Source organism: Coturnix japonica, chromosome Z (assembly GCF_001577835.2).
Source record: "Coturnix japonica isolate 7356 chromosome Z, Coturnix japonica 2.1, whole genome shotgun sequence".
NCBI lineage: Eukaryota > Metazoa > Chordata > Aves > Galliformes > Phasianidae > Coturnix > Coturnix japonica.
In genome coordinates this window covers 31154678-31177608 of record NC_029547.1, presented here as the reverse complement: position 1 = coordinate 31177608, position 22931 = coordinate 31154678, and the positions used below count along the sequence as shown (strand labels likewise).

Here is a 22931-nt window from a genome sequence, read left to right as displayed (position 1 = left end):
TTTTATTCTTCCCTGTTCTGAATAACACCTCTGTATCTTACATACTGCCCTTCTCAAGGACTTCTAGACAAAGACTTTGCAAACAAAGAAAACCAACCACCTTACGTGTAGGTCCAACTGATATAATATTTTTGAGTCTTTTTTTTTTCTGAGATGAAGGAGGGGAGGTACTGTAAAATCTGGTGTTTTCTGGTGTTGCGGTTGCCAGGCAGTGGCACATTTTTATCTCCCTGATGCGTGATGGAAGGTAAGCACATTCTTTATCCCATCTTTCCTACTGGCTTTCAGTTTAACTGAGATACAGCTCCTTTGATAGCTGTGAAATAAAATAGTTGCTTTCCATGAGGGTGTATCGTTAGCTTGAAGCTCTGAGACAGTTATGAGCTCTGCAGAACAAATCCTTTTATGGATCAGATGGTACAGAATCTAGGCAGTTGCTGAAGTTTCAGTGGTATTTCCATACCTTTTCGATGAGTCTTGGGTTTGAGAAGATAAGAAACAGAATTATTTTTTTTTTACCTCAAGAAGTGTTGCTCTGTTGTCTTGGTAACTGACAGATTTGTTACAGATGCCTTTAAGAAGTAAATAACCTATTGCTTAGCTGACCTAGAGACTTTTTATTCCTACTATTTTAGCCTTTTCGTTTGGTTGAAACAGTCCCTCCTGGGAACATCGTTCTTCATGCTTCTCTCAGCTGAAGGATGTCAGTTAGCTAAGGGTCTGGCTGGGTGGGCTTTCCCCTCTGTTATTCTGCTTTGTTCTCAGAAGCCTGAATATTCACTAAAGAACCTTCCCTCAAGTTCTAGTAGATTCTCCATTTGTTGAAATAATCTCAGTGCTGTCAGAATTTTTCTGTGTACCTCACATAACTTGTGACTTGTTCACGTTAAATAATTTTAAAAATTCTGATGTTTGAGTCACTTTAAAATTTTGCTTTCCGCAACAAAATTGATAGGAATTGACTTTCCCCTCACACTGTAATTTCAAGTTATTAAATCAGAAGGACTAAATGAGTCAGAATTTTTAACAGATGCAGAGCATTTTGAATCTTAATTCTTGGCTGGTCTGTTTTCTCTCTCCGTTGCATCACAGAATAGTTATGCATGGTAGATATTTACATCAAGGGTGTAACAACAACCAAGAATACAGCTGAATAAGATTGTCTCAAACAGGAAGGTAGGATTAATCCTTTATTTGTGAACAGATAAGGAAAATCCAAGATATTCATTGTATATCTCAGTTTTAATCTCTTGTCACAAGCATGGGTGTACGTACTCACTGTGAGGATTGTCATTCTCTGCAGTTTAATGTATCGCTTTTGTTATCTCTGTCCACAGATGCTTTGTATGTACATGCTATGGCATGTAAAAGGATATAGAAAGGATACTGTGCTTGTTAGGTTGGTTTGAGGGGCTTTGTGTGTGTTTTGTTGTTGATGTTGTTGTTGTTGTTTGTTTTGATTTTTAGCATAGGATGTCCCTCGTTTCAAATAGAAATATATAGTTTTCATTGTTACAAAGATGTCAATGTTGTGAAGATAAATTCCTTTAATCTCTGAAGAGTTGATGTTTTCCATTGTGCTCTATGAGATAGTTCTACCCTTTCTGCACAAAGAAGAAAATACTGTTAAATACGAATAACCTTATGAATAAGCTCAGATTCAGTAAATGTTCATTTTATATAACAGTACCTCTAACAGAGACTGAGATTAGTCTCCCATTCTACTGTTGATCTTAGATGTTGTTATGCTTTGACACTGTTTACATACGGCTTTAACTTCTCTTTCTTATTTGGAGATTGATGCAATTAATAACTTAGATTATAAAGCTGTTAATTAAAGATACAATCCATAGTACAACAGGAAATAAAGATAGCAATAGCCTGTCAGAGAATCACAGCAAAATGACAGAGTAAGCCACATTTCCTTAGCTTAGCTTTTAGAATAGCACTTTTACTTATGATGCTTTATTGTTCTGGTTGTTGAGAGCAGTCAGATTTATTCTCTCAACCAATTTCAAACTGGGATTTGTGTTGTTTTTTGTTTTTTTCTCTTAAATCTTTGGTGTGCTGTGTATAATCTTTGGGCTCCACTGCAAAGGTTGCCTGTGGGTTCTTCTCAACATTTTTCTCCAGTACTTTTGTGCCTTAATACCAGTTAACCTTTCTCTGGCAGAATATAGATGGTTTCACATATTTCCAGAGTCCTTTGTTTCTCGTTTAAGCAGAGCTTCAGTAACGAAGGGTGATAGGAAGAATCTCTTTTATGTGCAGAACACTCTCTCCAGTGCCCTCAAGCTTTACTAGGCCAGTGCTTGAGACCTCTGTCCTTTCTGCTTTGAAGACTCCTGAATAGTGTTCCTTGCACAAATTTAAAGTTAAGTTTTGAATAAAATGAGGGTTGCAGGAACATGGCATGGTTGCAGTACTCTGTTATGAGTTGAGCAGAGAATTATGACATTTCCAAACTCTACGAGACAACTGTGTACTGGCTTCTTTGGCTTTGGTGTCAATTCAAATTAAAAGAGATATGTACGGACTGTTGTAAATGATGTGGAAACTGAAAGCAGAAATCTGAATTAATTCCCTGTATTCAAGGCAATTATACCATTTGGGTCCGCTGTTGACACATATTCATCCTTTACATCATGAAGTTTTATACCCAGAGTAGAACCAAAGTAGATTTAGAGATAGTGGGAAACTGAAATCCAGTGTTTTATGGGCCTTTCAGTCAGTTAGGTGCATACTACAGCTAAATTCAGTTTGCTACTATCCCAGTATGGGCATTATGCTTGGATCCTTGTTGTTCCATGTGAAGTCCTGGAGTTAAGAATGTTTATTGCAATAAATAAGGAAAAAATAACACTTACTAATATCTAAATAATAGTTGTAATTATGTGTCCCCAATAATTTTTAAGGTTTACTTATATTTCTGCCACAGACTGAAATCTTGTCATGGTTCTGTTCAAGTAGCTGAGTGTTCCTTTAGTCATAAATCTATGGTTTTGCAGGTTTTTTTCCTATTAAGTTCAACTTCTCATGTGCTTTAAGTTGTGGGGAGACCTGAATGCTAAGTCACTGAATCTTGTGCCGCAGTGTCTGGCATTTGGCTGGCTCTGGTTCTCATTTAGGCAGTGGATTTTTTTAGGTGCCATGGTTACACAGTATGGGCCAGTGTACAACTGACTTATAATAAGAATACTGCCTTTATTTCTTTCAGGAATCCGCGTATTCTTTTAGGCTAGTTGTGATTAGATAAAAACCTCTGCAGTAAGAAATCTTAGTTTTAAAATTTACATACCTTATTTAAATTAGTAAATGTGTCAAGGAAGGAGAGTACTGAATGCAGCCTCTCCAGCCTTAATAAGTACAAGTTACCTGTTTATTTGTTGATAAGACTAAGACATATGGGTAACAAGCAGATACTTGCATACACATGTACTGTAGATGTTTCTGCATTGCAGCTTTAGTTTTTTCTGTTTCAGTGAAATAGTTCTTATTTGGAGGCGGGTATTTTTCAGTGCCTTGTCTTGAGCAAGGATAATGCTCTCCTAATTCCTGTTGTGTTTGCAGAGAAAGGGTTTGGAAATCATGTACAATTGATGTGGATCTTGGTGCAGTTTAACATATTGAAGCAACTGGAGATATAAAATAGGTTCAGTAGCATAATTTGAATATGAATACTGCACTGAAAACATTTTTCACTACAGCACTGTGACTGACTGAATATTACTCTCTTTGTATATTTTTTTTCCCAAGGCTTCCTCTGCTGACTGGAGCAAAACATGCACATGCTTCCAACTAACATGGTTCTTGAGGGACTGAGGGAATCATGCTATATTTAAATAAATATTATTCATTGTCTTTTGTAAAGACCTGTACTATACAAGTGAAATATCGGTACTTTGCTGCAGTGGTTTGTGAAATTCTGTAGAGAGCATGCAGAGACAGCTTGCAGTCAGTGTGATGACTTAGCAAATCCAGCCCAAGGTCTGTCTGCTTCCAGTGTGACTTGGGGTTGTGGATAAATATGTTCAAGGAATAGCTGACTTCTAGCATAGACAAAACTCTTTTTGCTTGCAAGCTCACCACGCATACTAATTTTTCTCTTGAAAACCTTATGTGAAATAAGAGGAAACTGTTATGTTTTTTTATATGAGAAGACTGATTAAAATGTGTGCATCCAAATAATCTCTTTCAGTGATACAGACTGAACCAGGAGAGGGTGGAGTGCAACTCAGGGGTGGCACTGGGCACTTATGGCATGGAGCTGATCTAGGGCAGACCTTTGGGCAGCAGTGAGGGGCGGTGGGAACAGGATGTGGCCCCTCAGCCAGGGAGGGCAGGGGCCGTGCTCACAGAATGAGACGCCCAGAATGAGCAGGAAGGGAGGGCAGGCTCTGGGGTGGTGGGGCTGGAGTCTGCCTCTGTGAGGGGTCTGCAGAGTGGGGCTGGTTCGGCTGGGAGATGGGGCTGGTTTGGGGGCACCCTAAAGTACTCTTATGCAGTAAACACGGACAGACATACCTGGAATAAAAAAATTGCTTCTATGCACAAGAAGACAAGTGATTATACATCTGAATGTATAAAACAAATAATCAAATTGGAATCTTACATTTTTACCTTATTGTAAATTTTTCCTAAGCATTAATGTTGTGGTATTGTAGCATAGACTTTGGTGGTATTTAAATTTTCCTTAATGTAAAGCAGCAAAAGAAAAATCCTCAAGTAGTTTCATACTGTTGCATGAAAAATATGTGGAGATGTTTAATTTGTCTTTCCTACAGGCAGTGAGGTAGTTTAACCTTCAGGAAAGAGCTGGTTGCACTAGTAATCAGCCTCTGATTTCTCTGTTCTGGAGACAGATTCATCCATCAAGTCTTGAGTGCAGAGCTGAGAGTGCTCAGAAAGCACTTTCCTGTGTATGTGTGATTACTGGAGCACAGCTGCTGTTCCAGGCAATTAATGGGAGAGTATAATACATTTCAGATGGGTGCTGTGTCTTTATTTCCCAGGTCAGATGACCTTTTTGCTTATATTCTCTTCTGTCTATGGCATTTTATTTAGAGTATTGATTTCTGTTTGCTTGTGTGAGATGAAGTGCTCTTGGAAGGCCTAGTGAGAAAAATCAGGAAAACCTCATGTCTACACAAGGAAGGTGCTATTAGGAGTAGAAAAATAATATTTTAGTAGTCTTCAGTTTCTACATATGAAAACACATTTAGTTAAACATCCATCCTCATATTTAAATCAGTGTTTTAAAGATTGGTTGTTAGATTGCTGAATGGATGTACTTGATTTAGATGCTTGCTTCTCGTTAAAGATTATTGGGACACTTATTTAGATCCCCAGTTTAATAAATGCTTCTTTACTGAAGTCCCAATTTCAGTGTTTTTTTGAAATTTTCATTCTTTTTTCCAGAGTTAAAAAGTAAAATTTAATTATCAGGGGAAGCACAACCAGAATAGGACCTTCCTTGGTAGAAAGCTTGAAGTGGAACAGTTTTCTCATTCCCTCAAAAGACGTAACCTTGTAATTTCAGCATGTGAAATTAATCTCAGTTCATTCTTTCATAAGTCAAGGAATTTTACTGTGGAAGCATCCAGTTTGAATACAGAAAACGTTGAGGCTTTTGGGTGGTTTTTAGAAGACTTAGTGTGGTCCGTAATCCCTCTGATTTGTTTCATACGGTTGTATCTGTCTGCAGTGCTATCTGTCCATAGTAAGCTAGTGTGTTGCATTCTTTTATTAGGATTTAGAAAATTGAATCATATATTTTCAGGTGCTGCTGGAAACTTTGTTGTCCTAAACATTGTGGCATCTGGTAACTTATTTGACTTGTGCTAAAAGTAGTCTTCCTGCATTTGAATTTTTCCTTCTCTTTTAACTTACTGTCATTCAATTAAAGGCATGCCAGGATATGTGTTGAAGACTTCAGAAAGTTGGTCATTATTCTCTATTTCTGCATGACTCATTTCTTTCTGCAAGTAATACCCTTTCTTTGTGAAGGATACTTAGATATGAGTTTGAGTGCAAGATATTTAAATAAAAATCATTAAATAATCCTCTATTCTAACCTATTCCCATGCAAAGTAAGAGAAAGGAAATCTTATTTGGGGTCAGATTTTCAAGGGACTGTTAAGCATTAGCGTCTTCACTGTTTTTATGGGCTTGAAAGCTTTCGTTCTTGTTTCCTTAAATAGCAGTTTCTTGTTCTGTGCTGGGGGCAGAGGAATGCTTGCTTTGGTAGTTCTGACACACATCTGTCCATTCTTTTCAGCAAACCTGACATGCAGAAGACCTTGCCTTGTCATTGAAAGTTCCTTACCTGGATATCTTCTTTAGATGGACAGAGCTAACTGAGTTTCCTCTTAGTTATTTTGAAAGCAGATTAATTTGTATACAAAATCTTTACCTGTTCAGTTCATGTGATACATTAACTATTACTTTGAAAATACAATTTTGATATTAAGACATCCTCCCTTGTGAAGGTGATAAAAAACCAAGTTTCAGAGCTGAAACACAGTGTGCCAGGTTTGCAAGAAATATGTACAGATTGTTTCTGAAAATGAGATTAGTCTGGAATGAGGGCAGTGTTATATTTTGCTCCTTTCCTTATTTATGTAGGAATTCTTAAGTTTTAGACTGAAACAGTAGGTGTGGCAAAGACAAGACAAGGAGGAGTGTTTCCTCATATGGAAGCTGATCCCATTAGATTTCCCCTGGTGCAAGTAGCTCCCATCTTGCCTTCCCTGCCTGTCAAACTGTCTGACAGAGGGCAGCTGGAATTGCTGCTGTTTTCTCATCGGTATTTCCAATGCGCTGTTTCGTGGAGCTTGTTTATTCAGCAATTTGTCATCATAACCTTTCTGTCTGTACTCCGGGGATTTACTTTGACTTTTACTTTACAAGAATTCTAATTTTTTATTTAGTATTTGGTGCATAGTTTTATAGATCTTTGAAGTTTGAAGTGTTCCAACAGGTTTCATTTCTCCTAATGCATATCAATAAAGCACAGGTTGAAGTCGTATTTTAACCACAGATGTACAGTTTAATTTAGAATTCCGAAGATGTCCTTTTCATGACACTGCATTTTAAAATGTAGGGTTATGTTCAGAATAGCTGAAGCTATTACATGCAGATGAAACCTTCTGAGGTAGATAAGCCTGCTTGCTCTAAGAAACTCTCATAATTTAATCTGTATTCCTGCAGGTTTTTCCTGTTTCTATGGCCTTTATTATTGGCAGACATCTCTAGTATTTGTATAATCTTTTGAAGCTTTTAATCAGTCAGCAAGGCTAACATGCCTTGCTAGTCTCAATGGTTATGGTCATGATTATGAGAATCAGTAACGCTGCTTCAGCTTACAGGAAAGATGTTTGGTGCAGGAGTCATCCATCTGAGATGATTTTAGATAGATTCCTTGAAGGTATCTGTAGTGAATCTTGCTGTCATATGCTTCCCTAGGAAAAGAAACAGGTTACTTCAGATGCGTGCTGGGACTCCCTTTTTATCTCTGCTGAACTCAAAAGTGCATAGGGTGATCAGCTCAGCTAGAGACACCCCGTTAGAGAAATGTGGTCTGCATAGGTGTTATGTATCTTAGCAATTGCAGCCTGCAGTGATAGGACTAAATCTGTCATTTTACATTACTACATCCTTCCTGTGTGCAGAGATAGTGAGGTATAGGTAAAGTGGTGGGATATTTCTGTCATACCTCTACAGTGTTAGAGCCCCTGGCACTGTTAGTTTTTCTAATGCATGCCTTTCAGTGTCACTTCAATGCCAAAGCAGTCCATAGAAGGACCTCCAGTAAGCTGCTTGGATGATTCTTCCACATAGAATTTGTTGATAGAAGTGAGAGGTGCACTACCCAAGAGAATCATGACTTGTTTGTGCTGTTGGAGCGTATTCCTACAGGAGATGATACTGTAGTACTGGCTGTCCTCTGACTTCAGAGCTGATGGAATCAGAAGTTTATCTGCTAGGAATGGAAGGGTACCTTTTGTTGCTTCTGTTCATTGGCACTGCTTTTTCTAAGAGTAACTTCATAGCTGTTTTTTGGTTTTTTTTTTTCCTTTCCAGCTGTGACTGACAAAATGTCAACAGAGTAAGTGACCTACCCACCAGAACTTGCCATGAATCATTTGGTTGGACCGCCTGATGGGGAGGTAAGTGAAGAGCCAACAAATGGAGCAGTGAATGAGTCAGTGGAGGCTGACCTGGAGCACTCAGAGGTGGAAAAGGAGCAGCGCTATGCAACTCACTATCCAAGGCATACAAACAGCAGCCAAGGGGGCCTGTCTGGGCAGGAGGAGGAAGGGATGTTAGCTCGGTCAGCCAGCACTGAGAGCGGCTTCCACAATCATACAGATACTGCAGAAGGGGATGTGATAGCCACAGTGGAGGATAGTTACGACACAGAGAGAGTTCAGGAAAATGAAGATGAGAGTGCATATGCAGTGCAGTATAGGCCTGAGTCTGAGGAATACACCGAGAATGCTGAGGCTGAGCATGGTGAAGCCATTCATAACCGAACACTGCCCAATCACTTACACTTCCATTCCATCGAACACGAGGAAGCCATGAATGCAGCCTACTCGGGTTATGTCTACACGCATCGACTATTCCACCGAGGGGAGGATGAGCAGTATGCTGAGCCTTACGCTGACTATGGACTGCAGGAGCATGTGTATGAGGAGATAGGGGATACACCAGACCTTGATGCTAGGGAGGGGATCCAACTGTATGAGCGGGAGAGGGAGGAAGCTGATAATTACCGCAAGGAGGCCCTTGGTGCCCGCCTTCACCATTATGATGAGCGGTCTGATGGAGAGTCTGACAGCCCAGAAAAGGAGGCAGAGTTTGCGCCCTACCCAAGAATGGATAGCTATGAACAAGAGGAGGACATTGATCAAATTGTGGCAGAGGTGAAGCAGAGCATGAGCTCCCAGAGCTTGGACAAGGCAGCTGAAGACATGCCAGAAGCCGAGCAGAGTTTGGAGCACGCTCATGCTTTTGCTGGTGGGGGGCATGAAAGCAATGGCCAGCTCCCACCTGGTTCCCGAGTTACATCCGGCTCGGGAGAAACTGTGCAGAGGTACAGCAAGGAAAAGAGAGATGCGATTTCACTGGCCATTAAGGATATTAAAGAGGCTATTGAGGAAGTGAAGACAAGAACCATCCGTTCTCCTTATACTCCCGATGAGCCGAAGGAGCCTATCTGGGTGATGCGGCAGGACATCAGCCCAACCAGGGATTCTGACGACCAGAGGCCACTAGATGGAGATGTGAGTACACAAAGGTTTCAGTTCACAGTTATGTATTTCTTTAAGTGGTAGCGTACATTGCAGTGAGAGAGGGTAGGCTTTATTTGTCTTCTGTAATATATTCTTCAGTAATTATGCGGTGCTTTCCCTGTTTAAATTCTATACTCTAGAGGACCTGTAAGAGGTAAACATGTATGTATGTGTGTTGTAAGTGGACCAAAGTTTTTTAGTTGAAACTCTGCTGAACTCAGTTAAACTATTAAGTGATTTGACACTCAGAGTTCTTCACTTTTCTTTTTTTCCTCCTGAGGCAAATGCTTTTCTATTTTGCATTGTCATGAGATATTTACAGTAGCTGCTGAACAATGTCTTGTATAATTTAGCATTTCATTAATTCTAGGTTTCTGAGTCTCAATAGCAATACTAACAGTTCCATCAAAAATATGTAAGTTTTATATATGATGATGTCACATATCCAGATTCCAGAAAAGCTGCTCTGGCTTTGGCCACCTGCATTCAATAGAAATGTGCTTTGATCTTCAGTATATTAACATTGTAAAATGTATTTGATCTCCATCAGTGTAAGTACCAAAGACCATTATTGAGATATACGGCATGAACATGCTCTAATTCTTTACTTCTGGTGTGTGGCTTAACTTGAATCAGAATTAGTTCGCAGTCTGTGGTTCCAGCTGCTAATATAATCATATTAACTTAAAAATTTATGGGTTTTCTGTATTTCTAATTAAATAAACTCATAAACAACTATTAACTGTGTTAAATTTATGCCTGATATGAAAATAGCTGGGATACTAAACCTACCAGGCAAAAACAGTTTTGGAGGCAGTCCAATGCCATTGTTTCAAGGATAACTGCACTGCACTGCAAACATCTGCTCCATCCTTTTTATTGCTGTGGAATCTTCTTTCTTTTTTGTTGTTTTGGAAGAACATTTTGTGTATTTTTTGGCTTTCTAAACTAAACTACTCTAAAGTTCTATGAACGTGACAGAATTATCCAGAACACCTCAGCATCTGCAAAGAGAATTCAGTTGGTGAGGAAACATCACATGCCATGTTGATAAACTACATGCTTCTGTTTTTTGGGGTTTTTTTTGTTTGTTTAGTTTTGTTGTTGTTGTTGTTTTAACTTGTTTTCCATACTATGAACAGTAGTTTTCTACAAATGGGAAGATATTTTTGGAGCTGCTGAACAAATATGCAAGCTAGCAAAGTGAAGTAGTTTCAGGTTTTATTTTTGTTTGAAAGCTGTTAGAAACACATAGTGATGAGTGTGTTTGAGTTTGGCTTTGTTTCCTCACAGTTTCACTCAAATTTTTAATGAAACCAAAATAAATAATACTGCAAAAACGATTCCTACTAAATATTTATTTATTTATTTATTTACATTAAGTCAGTTACAGAATTGATGAGCAGCCTTTTGAAGGCTGAAGGAACATTCTCAGATTGTTCTGTAAAAGAGAACAAATATTTTTAATATATGAAATTTCAAAAAGCTTTTGTTAATTCTCTGCTGTTGTTTGTATATGGATGACATTGTTCTTTTGCTGTACATTTTGATCCTTGGACCGTGTTCCCTTTTTTCTGGGAGGGTTGGAGAATGTTTCTGTTGGTTCCTGACTGTCAGATCATAACACCCAATGTGAGTGATATTCTCAACAAGACTAAGTTGTGGGTCCATGGAGAGTCCTTTCTGAGGGTGTGCTTGCTGATCTCTGAAGTATTTTGCAGAATTTGATTTTCTGAGGTATTCTGGTAGGACTCAGCCTGGTGTGTTTTTACAGTAGTCAAAAGAGACTTCCATCAATCTCCCTCAATATTGATATCCATATTGAAGTACTTTGGTGTTTGAGTTTTGCACCAATTCAGTAACTTTCATTGCCTGTCAGGTAGGAACCTGACAGATTTTCCAGTTGAGAGTTATTAAATATGACAAACTCTTCCCTTTTTCTCAAGAAGGTGACTGTCAGTCCTTAGTGCTGAGTATTTGGATGATAATTTCAAAGAATCTATGAATGAAGATGATTTTGTACTGTCCAGAGACTATTCTGAGAAGCTAGCAATCAAGAAGTTTTTGGCTGGCCTGCAGCTGGGTATAGTTTGGTACTTAGGAGAGATTTAAGCAATAAGCATAACTGAAAGATACAGACCACTTGAGTAGAAGTCTGTCTGTTTTTAAGAAGCCATGTTTCCATGTTTATTCAGTATTTAATCTGCCAGGATTTTCAGACGCTCCTATGTATTTCTCCCCACAGCAAACACTTTTTAAGTATACAAAGAATGAAGATTAGTCAACAGCCATGAAAAGTTCTGCTGCAATAAATGGGTAGAAAGGTGATGTCAGAGGTAGACAGCAGACTTGTGTGAATAAATAAAAAGGGTAACCAACTATCTGCTTAATATTTAACAACGGAAGCTGTTTGCTGCAGTGGTTTTGTGCACCTCCTTTAGCGATGCTTTCTCTTGGGTAAGAAATGCACTGGGTGGTTTGTGGAAAGGTACAGTAATTGTGTATTTGATAAAAGCTAAACAATCCTCTGCATCCTTGTAATAAAAACAGTAATTTTTTCATTTTGCTTTCGTTTTTGTTTGTTTTTTGGCTTGTTTGTTTTTGCAGTTTGACACATGAGATAGGGAAAAATCAATGTACATTTCTAAAATCTATTTATCCGAGAACATTTTAAAAGCAAAGTGGAAGGTCACTTGGATGTAGCATCACGAGTGTATCTTTTTCAAGTGCAGTAACGGTTAGAGCTGCTCAGCTATGAGAAATGTGACATCAGGAAACTGATCCATGATGGAAAAGAGCTGTGGAGCTGCAGTTAGGTTAGTGTGAAACTAGAGATACTCTATTCATATGCTACTGAATAAAGCTTATAGATGGAGACCAGCATGAAGCTTATGGTATGCACATCTGAGAATGGTGGATACCCTAAGGGGATACTGTTCTCAATGCCTACACTTACCTCTATGGAAGGGAAGACCTGTCCTGCGTTCCCTGTCCTGCGTTTAGGTGGCTCATGCTTATTACTGTTTTCAGATTCTCCTTTAGACATTTGTTGTAGGTGCACCCATTCAAGCACAGGAACTGCAGTGTTTAAAGATCAATGCAGAAGATATTTACAGTACATGGATGCAGAGTAGAAAAAGGAATAATAGTGCTATATATATACTCAACCTCAAAATAAGGTTGAGTATTCTGGTATATAAATTGAACAAAAAGTCTGAAAACCATCTTTAAATTGTCTGCTGTGAGAGCAGTTGTGGAAATATGGGGGCCTGCTGAGAAATTCACCAAAAGGCACAAACACTCAATAGATCTTCTTTTGGCTGGGATTTAAGGAGTATTTCAATCTTCTCATGACCAGATAAAAGAGTCAGACTACTTACTTTATTTCTGCCACAATCAGGAGAAAACAGTGGTTTTGAGGGAGAAAATATTCCCTGTTCTCAAAACTGAATACCATGACTTTACTGAGGTGTGTTCAGTTACTTATGGAGTTATAGATCTTAAAATTGTTTTGTTGACCTGCAAGGAATGTTTTGTTGCTGTTTGGAGGCTTCAGTTTTGTAAAGATCCCTCAGTGGTGGCCACAGTCTGTGTTTCTTTGCAGACACTTGAGATGGTGGATCGTTTGAACAAAGCATAATGCAAATTCGAGCTGAATATGTAGATGGTTTGGATTTGTGAGGTGGAAACTCACAGCTTAAAACCTTTCACATAGAACAGAACTGTGCTGCATTGTTTGCATCACTGTTCTTTTTGGTTATTTCAGTCCTTGAGTTCTCAGCTGTAGGATTTTCTCAATTGTGATGAGTCCAGAAATCAAATATTTTTATGGAGATTAAGTTGCTTCACTTTTTCCAGAACATGACTGATGTTTTATTAACAAGGGAATGAAGAAGTCTGTTTTAAATAATTCAGCAGGTTTCACTAATAGATGAACTGGGAGAGAGTAAAAGAATAGAAGTGAAATAAATATGAGTTTGTATTATTAAGATACTGTTTTCTTTCTCTGAGGGAACCTTTTAAAACTCTTTGTTGAGCACAAGGAATATAGGTCATCTTTCTGTCAAGATCACAGTTCTAAAATTACATAGAAAGCCAGGTTTAAGAAGAAAACATATATTTATATATGTTTTAATCCCCAGGGCAGAAATTGTGATTCATCAATTACACAAAAGAAAGCCAGTCAGAGTTTCTTAGTAGCTGAAGGTACTGATGAAAATAAAATGCAATACTAGTCATGTATAATAATAATAAAAGTATTTTCTGTAAAGGTTGTCAGAAAGTACACTATCATCTGCTTGAAAATATGTGTGCAAGGGATACAACATTCCTTTAGTATCTTCATTCTTTAAGATAGACGTTTGTGGTTCTGTGATGTGTGCTTTTCTGAGTGGAGTAAGTACCAGCCGAGGGTTGAGAAAACTGAGATGCCACAGTTTTAACTAGAGGACAAATTGCAGTTTAGTTTCGTGTCATGGGTAAAAAAATGAATTCCATACATCGTTCCACGGTATGCATGAATGTATACAATAATTTTCACTACATTTAATGCAAATTTATACAAAGCAGACTGGTAATAATGGTTAGTCATATTGTAAGGAAATTTAGCTCCTCAGCTCAGTTGTTTATAGGTACTTGAGATCATTTAAAAGCTATGAATATATGTTGATGGTGTCAGTCTAGTTTTTAGTGGACAGTATTTGAACTGTTCAAGTCACAGCATTTGCTCTACAACAACATAATAGGTAGTTTTGGCCAAGAAATATCACCTTCTGGTTGATAACTGAGGTAGCCATAGGCAGATGTGGAAGGTAGGTTACTTGTATTGAGTGATGTATGTCTTTTTGTATTGGAAAGCAATTCTAAACCATGTCATCATTTGGTACTTAGGTATTGTAATTACCTATCTGAAAGAAATTTTTTCATATTTGGAACATGAAAATTACAGTTCTTTTTTTAGGAGCTGAGCTAGCAGCAAAGAAGTGAAATCAAGTATTTTCCTTTATAATGTCATTTTCATACATTAATATAACAGATACAAGTCACTAACTCGAATTCAGAGAGCTCTCAGCACTACTTGGTTTTTTTTCCTGACAGACCTTCCTGGAGGAAATCTGAGAAAATGTTGATGCTCCTAAGATCCAGCAATCTAATTCCTAGTTCCATTCATAAGAATCAGAAATCAGATTTACATAAGTCTTTTGAGGCCACACCTTGATTACTGTGTTCAGTTTTGGGTCCCTCACTACAAGAAGGACATTGAGACCATGGAGCACGTCCAGAGAAGGACAGCAAAGGATCTGGAGCACAGATCTTATGGGGAGCAGCTGAGGGAGCTCTGATAGTTCGGTCTGAAGAAGAGAAGGCTCAGCAGTGACCTTATTGCTCTCTTAAACTACCTGAAGGAAGGCTGTGGTGAGCTGGGGGTTAGTCTCTTCTCCCATGTAACTACTAATAGGATGAGAGGGAAATATTATTAGGTTGGGTATGAGGAAATGAGAGTGGTCAGGTGCTGAAATGGGCTGCTGAGGGATGTGATGGAGTCACCATCCCTGGAGGTGTTCAAGAAGCATTTAGATGTTGTACCGAGTGACATGGGTTAGTGGGGAAATATTGGTGACTTGTGGATGGTTTGATTGGATGATCTTGGAGGTCTTTTCCAACCTTGGTAATTCTGTGGTTCTAAGTGCTGTCATGTTATTACTTATGTGATCAGACAGAATTTATGTCTTTCTGAAGAAGAGTAGTGAATATGCATAACATCCAGCTTAACTGGAGTTCCCATGGATTGTAAGAGAGTGTCCGACAAACTCAAGGGACTAAACCAGCACCTGCTAAATGGATGGTCTGACTCCTGTTGTCTTCTATGAAGTATACTTGGAATCAAGTCCTGAAAGAGGACAGCTGTGGTGGATTGCTTATTAAAAAGTTTAGCAGTGGAATTTAGGTTCATTTTCTTCCTCTTTCTTCACCTGAAGGAAAGAAGAACAGCTTCAACACTAGCTCATAACAATACTGAATTTACAGTGCTTAATAACACTACATACAGTGTGCAAGGAATGCAGTCATGGTCTGAAAGTCAGTTTTATATCAATAGCAAGGCATTAGTTTGATAGGTTACAATGGATAGACAACTAAAGCAACTGGGCACTGCTTGCAAAATCTCGGATCCAACTGTACTTGCATGCTGGATCTGAAAATTTTGCAGTGCTTTGACATTGGCTTAATATATGTGGTAGCATTCAGGGGACTTTTTATCGCTGAGGTCAATTAAATTTAAAGCCCTTTCTATACCCAGTTATCTCCTGGGAGTTAGTGTACAGGAAGTGTTAAGCTGCTGTTCTTTGGCCAAGAAACCTGTATCCAGATATTTTAAGGTGTTTTTGGTTTTTTTTTGTTTTTTTTTTTTAACTTAATCTTGCTATGCTAAAGTATTTCATCTTTCCATCCCAGTTTTATATGTGTCCCAAGGTTATACTGTTTTCAGGTACTCTGCAGCAGTAAATGGGTAAAATAGCATTGCTTTTATAAAGGAAGAGAAGGTGGTGGTGTTTGAAGAAGTTTCAGTGTTGGTTATGTTTTTCTTTACAAGTTATTCGGCAAGCAGCTGGGCTGACCTGGATAGGTTCCATGCAACACAATGCTTCATCCTCTCCCGTTACAAGTTCTGTTACTGAATTCCTCTAAGCAGTAGCAGGGGAGGCTTCTCAAGTGGAGTGAGTTGCGTGTTTGTTAGAAGCAAACAACACTGACATTGAGATGGAGAATTTTTGGATGTACCAGGTTGAGTACCATAAAAAAAATGTAAGTAGATATTCAAGAGGTCAACTTGTACTTTTTTATTACTGCAGTTTAGAAAACACATTCCCCTGATGGACTACTCTATGTAATAACAGCATGCCTCACATGCATTTATTTTGTTTGTTCTGAAAGCATTTTTGTTAGGTTTCTAGAACTTGTTTTGTTATCAGACAATGAAGCAGTCAGTAAGCATTTATTTTAGAATTCAGTTTGTACAGTAGCTGTGCAAGTTGTCTGTCTGCTGTGATTTGTCGATTTATTTCATTATGAGCACAAAAGCTGCTTCCAGACTGTGACTGCATTCTTTCCTCGCGGATTGTGAGTGGTGGCTTTGAACAAGCATTGTTATGTGAAGGAAAATTGAGTGTTTCTTCTTCAAAGGCTGACCTTGCTGGTAGAAGAGTTCTCAGGAACAGTACTTGTTTCTTCTCATGTAGCAGACTTTGTAGGCAGTTTGATATTTTGTTTTGATAATTTTAGCTAGGGAAGTGGGTTCTTTTTTTCTTCCTTTTCTTTTTTCTTCTTTATTTTTTTCCCCTTCAGAAACAAAACAAAACAAAATAGCCTTCCATATGCTGTTAGAATATGTGGTCAGTTTTGTGGCTGCTTAATTTTGTAGACAGAGACAGCTCAGCGAAGGTATTTGTAGTGCAACTGAAGCAACCGTTGTGTGTTTTAAATGGTGCAAAATTTTTAAATGTAAGCAACCAATTTGTTTAAATAAGATAGATCTCTCATTTATAGTTGTTATTATTTCAGCATGTGAATAGGAAAGGGGTTTCTTTGGCATTTTTAAGGCATCTTTTTTTTTTTCTGGAAACAACTGATACTAAATGATAATATGCTCCAGTTTCTAATTTACTGTTTGAAGCTTAGTCTTACAATTACACTGGTGCTATTATTAGGTTGATAACAGTGTTTGCCCACTGTATTTGATCCTAATACAAAAATATTATGCAGCTTGTGGGAATGGGAACACACTGAGGATGCACTTTTAAGGTAATAGTCACCACTTGTGCAGTTGAGTGCCTGTGGTACTGTAACTCTTGGATAGCTACACAGCAAGTCGAGTGAGCTTGCATCTCTCTTGCACACCTGCATGAATGGCAGTGGTGTAAAGAGAAATGACATTCAGTCTGACAGTGCAAGCACAGACAGAAGTCTTAGGGATCATTTCACAACTGCATCCAGTCTGTCAGGTAGTCATCTCACTTTTGTGCTGCAGTTGTGATAGAAAATGGAGGGAGATCCAGGGACTGCTCTTCTACAGAGACATCTGTAAAAGGTATCACTTGCTAACTCTGTGGTAGCCTTTATTAATTGACTGTAATTCTGACATTTGCCAAGTATTCACATTAGTCTTTTTTCGGGTATGAGGATAAACAGGAAGAGGGGGAGAGAATTTTACTTTATGGTTTCATCTTTGAAGATAAACTTGCAACACTTAGATTTTATTTTTTTTTTAATTTTGTTTTATTTTTTGTACAGTTTCAGAGAACTCAGTACTTCAACCAGAGCAGAAGCATAGCAAGAGCTATCTGCCATCTCACAGCAGTGATGTTGCAGCCCTTGTCTGTTTTGAATGATATGCCGTATCACTGTTCATGAAAATGAAAGAGTGGTATTTGACTATTTTACCATGGGTGATGAACTGTTGAACTGGCCAAACTCCTATGTCAAAGGAGAATCTGGCTCTGCTGAGTTAAAACCCCAGCTTGTATAAACAAACACCAGAGTTTCCTTAGAGGATTTATACTTCGTCACTTGCACAGACATGTTTTGCAAGTACCTTCTTAAAATCTGCCTTTAAAATGCATGCTGTCTTGACACTTTGTACTCTCATATGTTTTGGTCACCGTCATTAACTCCAACTCAGTGTTGTGTCACACTTCTGCATTCCACTCTGCCCTTCTGTGGTCTTTAGGTACCTCACTATGGTCACTTACCAGCGTTCATCAGGAAAAGCCTCTGATTAGAATAGCTTTTCCCACGATTACCAAAATACTGACAGATCACATAGAGCTGGAAATCCCATTGCACCGCTTTGTATGTTGTTCCATTTGTTTTTCTACTGCAGCGTTCTAATGTAATGATGCTGAATGACCTGGAAATAGTATGAGAGACAGTTTCTCCACAAAATTGTCTGTGGGTTAAAGAAGTAAAGGAAATTAGGAAATTTGATGTAGGGGGCATGTATTTTACTTAGATCGTAGAATGAAATGAGCAATATTTTCAAAGTTTGTACTGCATCTAGATTGAGGCGCCATTGATTATACTAGTACTGTATACTAATTGAGTACAACAAGAAGTCCTTGAATATACTTTGTACAGTTAATAAAAGGTGTTTTTAAAGATGGTGGAATGACATTTATGGACAACTTTTGCAACCTAGTTCTGCTTAGATTAAATTAATTTACCACTTCAGATTTATCATACCTGAATGTCTATGTGCTGCTAGGGGAAACTGCAGTCTTCTCTTCCATCTTTACAATTTGACAGTTAAGAGTAAGTTATCTGTAGTAAAATCCATTCTCTGGTCACGATCAACTCACCTGTTTACCACCACAGCATAGTTCTGCTTAGTGAACTCATATTTTATTTCCTAGAATGTGAGCATTCTAGAACATGGTTCTGTGTTGCTCACAGCTTTCAGTAAGCTCACAGAATCATTTGCCTGCGTGCAACAGGAATGTTCTTGTGTGCCAGGCAGCCCTGTGGCTGCAGCTTGGTTGAATGCTGACAGTAAATGTAAGCAGTTGGCCCAGTGCCACAGGCAATCCTCCACCCCACAGAAATGGCATTACGACACACTTTTTGGTTCAGTCTTTCTTGCCATTATGCACAGATTTTCAAGTTTTCCACCTGTTTCATTTCAAGCATTACTGATAAGTAAATGGTTTTTAAAAAAGATTAGCTGTTCAGACCACGTCCAGTGTGGTACTGAGCTACATGTAATCACTGTGATAAAATCAAGGGTTACAGCATCTCAGAAATGTTTGTCCTGTTTTGTTTTTTATTTTTCCTTTTTTTCACTCTCATTTCTTATTTCCTCTGCCAAGTGAGAGGAAATTATGAAAGAAGAACTTCTACATTGGTCACTCAGATTATTATTTAATTTTACTTTCTTGCCATGTCTAGTCTCCATCTCCAGATTCCTCTTCACCTCGGGGTGCTGAGTCGTCAAGTAGGCAACATCACCAGGATGTCTGCAGTACAGCAGAGCCCTCCACTAATAAAGAGGTAGAGTGAAATCTTTTTAAAAGCCACCGTCTTGTTCATGCTGCTCATGCCTTTTTGTTGTCATTCCCGTCTTACACCTGTGCAGTCCCTTCTCTTCTGTCAATACTGCAATAAACTACAAGGCTGATTTACAGCTTCTTTCCCTTGTGCTTGCTTGGCTGTCTGACTGAATTTCTAACATGCTTAAGAAGGGTTATCATGTCATTTCTGACTCTGTTTGGGTGCCACAAAATTTACTTAACAGTCTCGAAGAAGAACAGAAGTCGCTTTTGTATAGAGGCAAACAAAGGAGCTCCTTACTTTTTTCCCATTCAAAATGTCTTCTAGCAAAGAAAGTAATGTTTCTCAGAAAGGTGAATAACCCTCCTTAAATAAAATCAATTAAGTAGTAATTTTTTTGCTTAGTATATTAGCATTACTGCATTACCTGGCTGAGCTGTTGGAAGAACTGAATGATCTGATGGTAATTTGCCAGTGATTCATAGTCAGAATTTAGGAGTTATTGGCTTCATGGTTTTCACAATAAAGATAAATAAATACTCTCTTGCACATTATTTCACCTATTAGCTTTTTACAGCATGCTAGTTCTGCCTACTCAAAATTTGGTTTATTTCCTTTTTTTTTTTTGATCAGTGGATTGTGCCATTACATTTTTAGCTGCAATACTATTAGCTTCTTCAAGCCTTTAGCTTTCTGCAGCTTATAGATTTTGTTACTTCATGTACTTTCTAACTGTTAACTATTTTTGGATAAACATACTCAGAGGAAAAAGGAAAAATCAAAGAGAAGATAAGCTGCTGCTCATTTCAGTTTTTATTTGTTCACACGTGGTGATCGTTATTCCCAGTAAACCAGAATCCACAGTAGGATGTACAAGTCTGTTCCCCTCAAATGAGCAATAATGCCTGTTTTAGTATCGTCGTGAGAGAGGAGTGATAAAACAGGGTCATAGTTTTGGGAGATTCTTTTAAGATCTTAATAATACTATGCCAAAAGGCAGTAAAAACACTAAGAAGAGTAATGAAATACCGATGGTCTCAGCATTTCATTATTCAGGGATAACTAAAATCAGAAGGTGGAGATTTCATCTTATCAGCAATTTTGCCTGTTTCTTTAGTAGTATTGTGGTCTTAGTGGAATATCCTTTGACCTGGTTTAAGAACAAAAAAAATAAATTACAGGTTTTTTTGGTGAGAGATTTCACTGTAAGGGCGTGTATGATGACAGTTTAGTGGTTTATATCTTGAAAAGAAGTTATATCAGCTAGCCAGATGGCTCAATAGTTGTGAAATCAGTAGTTACTCAAAGAGTACCCAAAGTTTATTAAAAAAAAACAACAAAACACAAGTGTTTTGGAGAAGATGTTTCTTTGTCCTCCTGCTGTGGTCAGTGTCCACCTGTTGAATATTCCTCTTAGCTCCATGCAAGTAGCAACAGCAAATGATTGTTGAGTCTATATAGGTAGGTGGTGCAGTAAAAAACATTAATTTGAAGAGGTGAAAGAGCTACACTTATGCAAATGAATGTCTCTATCCTTGCAGCAGCTGATACACCTTGGCAGCAGGAGATGGTGGCTTACTGACATCTTTGTGCTAGTACTACCTCTCATGGGGAGCCTTCTTAGTTTTGTGGTACAGCTTAGTCATTTTTAGAAGGAACTAGTAGTTAAAGGTTAAAAACTGTCATGTATGTTTTGTCTTTTTTCAGTGTTTTTTATAGCAAGACCAGCATCCGTGCTTGAAAAATCAAAAGATTACCTACATGTATTTTCCATTTGCAAAAATGGAAAAGACTTTCTGGGATTAGTCAACTCAGTCTGTTGCTTAATAGAGACTTTCCTGGTTTTCCTATATTTAATCACTATCACACAGAACCCTAGTAAGTTTCCTTCAATAAAGGAAACTAGCTTGGCATACTGGTGTAAATGTGGGTATGTATAAATGCAGCTTGAAATTGTCTAAGATACTGTGCATTATTCTGACCATACATGGCTCTTCTTCTAATACTACTGTGTTGGGCAGTCATCAAAGGAGTTACTACTGATACAGACAATCTGTAGGTTCACTAAAGTTTTGTAATCCTTGGGCAATCCAAAATTCTTACCTGCAATGCTCATGGCAACAGCATCTGCTTCCATTATCTATTGTCATCTCTATGTAGCACATTGAATTTTCTTTGATGAGTTTTCCAATGTAAGTGTGTTACAGAGTATAACAACACGGTAAGTCTTACTGAATTTGTAGCTTTCAGGTGCTTGAAGTGTCTTTCACACAGAAGCCTGCAGCTGAAAATAAGGTCTTCCTTTGCACTGTGTATTGAAATATGCAAGATAGTGTTTTTTGGACTGTTCACCTTTTAAGAGAATTGAAGCTAGCAAATATATTTTTATGCTTGAAACACTGTAAATTGAGCTGGTGTCAAAGTCCTGGTGACTTCAGTTGTACCACAGAATATAAAATTTGAGATGTTTTTAATAGTCGGTATTTATGTGAGGAATACATGTAAGAAAAATTGTAATGAATAACAAAATTTGGTTAATGAACAACTAACTAAGCTGACGGTTTTGGTCATGAATAATGAAAGCATAAGGTAATTTTGTATATTTATATGTGGCAGCTATTTGTGGTGGGAAAACTCAGATCTTTGAGATGTGATGTGTTTTCCTGCATACCTTTTGATTAGTGAAAGCAGAGCACCATTTGATAGATAGTTAATATGCTAACAAATACCAGTTGAAAATTGAGCTTAGCATTTTGCCTGATAGCTGAAGACATATATGGAGTACACCAAGCTTACCTGGGTGGTCAAAGTCTGAAACTACCAGGTAGAATAGTAAATCTTATTAAACAGTGATCTTCCTTTAATATATATTTTTTTTCTTTTTGTCGTGGAGAACTTTTTAATCTTGTATATGCACACGCTCTGTTCTTTGTCTTAATTGCAGTCCAGAAAAAGCTTGGCTTCATTCCCAACCTATGTTGAAGGTAAGGTGGTTCTACAGTTTCTAAATATTTTTTCATATCAATAATTCCAGCATTTATAATGTATAAAATTATATTTTTGTTTGCTGTTTAGAAAAACTACTAGAGTTGGGTGCACCAATTTAGGTCAGACTGTTTTCAATCTGTAGCCTGAGCTAAATCCTACTAGACCCTTTCTGAAGTTCAGGAGTATGCATATCTTTTATTTTTTAGTGTTTCATTCCAAATTCCTGCCTGATCTATTAGGCTTTTATCAGTATCACATAAAACACTGCTAAATTTTTTATGATGAACAAAGAAAAGAGGTTAAGCGAGATGACTGTTGTGCTCTGTCTAGCATTGAATTCAAGTGGCATACTCATTCTAGTCTCAGTTGGATTAATTAGCAGGATTGAATTAATGGGACTAATTGGTAGGCCTGCCAGAGGAGATCTGTACTGCTTTACAGCTACTTGTCCTCTAATTACATAATGCTTCCTGTCTTAGAGTTCAGGTTTTACTAGTGATATGTTTATTGAGAAAGGCCTACTACCTGAATTCATGTTACCTTTTGCGTGAATCTGCACTCCACACTGTAAAAAAAAAACAAGAACAAAAATGTGCATGTTGTTAT

General features: G+C 38.0%; 1 protein-coding gene across 5 annotated transcripts in view; it reads left to right on the top strand.

Moving 5' to 3' along the window:
- The window catches only part of APBA1 (amyloid beta precursor protein binding family A member 1), an 82881-nt gene that overhangs the window by 41890 nt on the left and 18060 nt on the right, over positions 1 to 22931 (top strand). For 4 of the 5 annotated variants that reach the window (XM_032441524.1, XM_015849085.2, XM_032441523.1 and 1 more), the window contains exons 2-4: positions 8083 to 9287; positions 19236 to 19337; positions 22282 to 22321. In XM_032441524.1, coding sequence (XP_032297415.1) covers positions 8136 to 9287; positions 19236 to 19337; positions 22282 to 22321 — 1294 coding nt within the window. In that variant the 5' untranslated portion in view covers positions 8083 to 8135. The remainder of the gene's footprint in view (positions 1 to 8082; positions 9288 to 19235; positions 19338 to 22281; positions 22322 to 22931) is intronic. The other variant, XM_032441525.1, reaches the window with a different exon arrangement.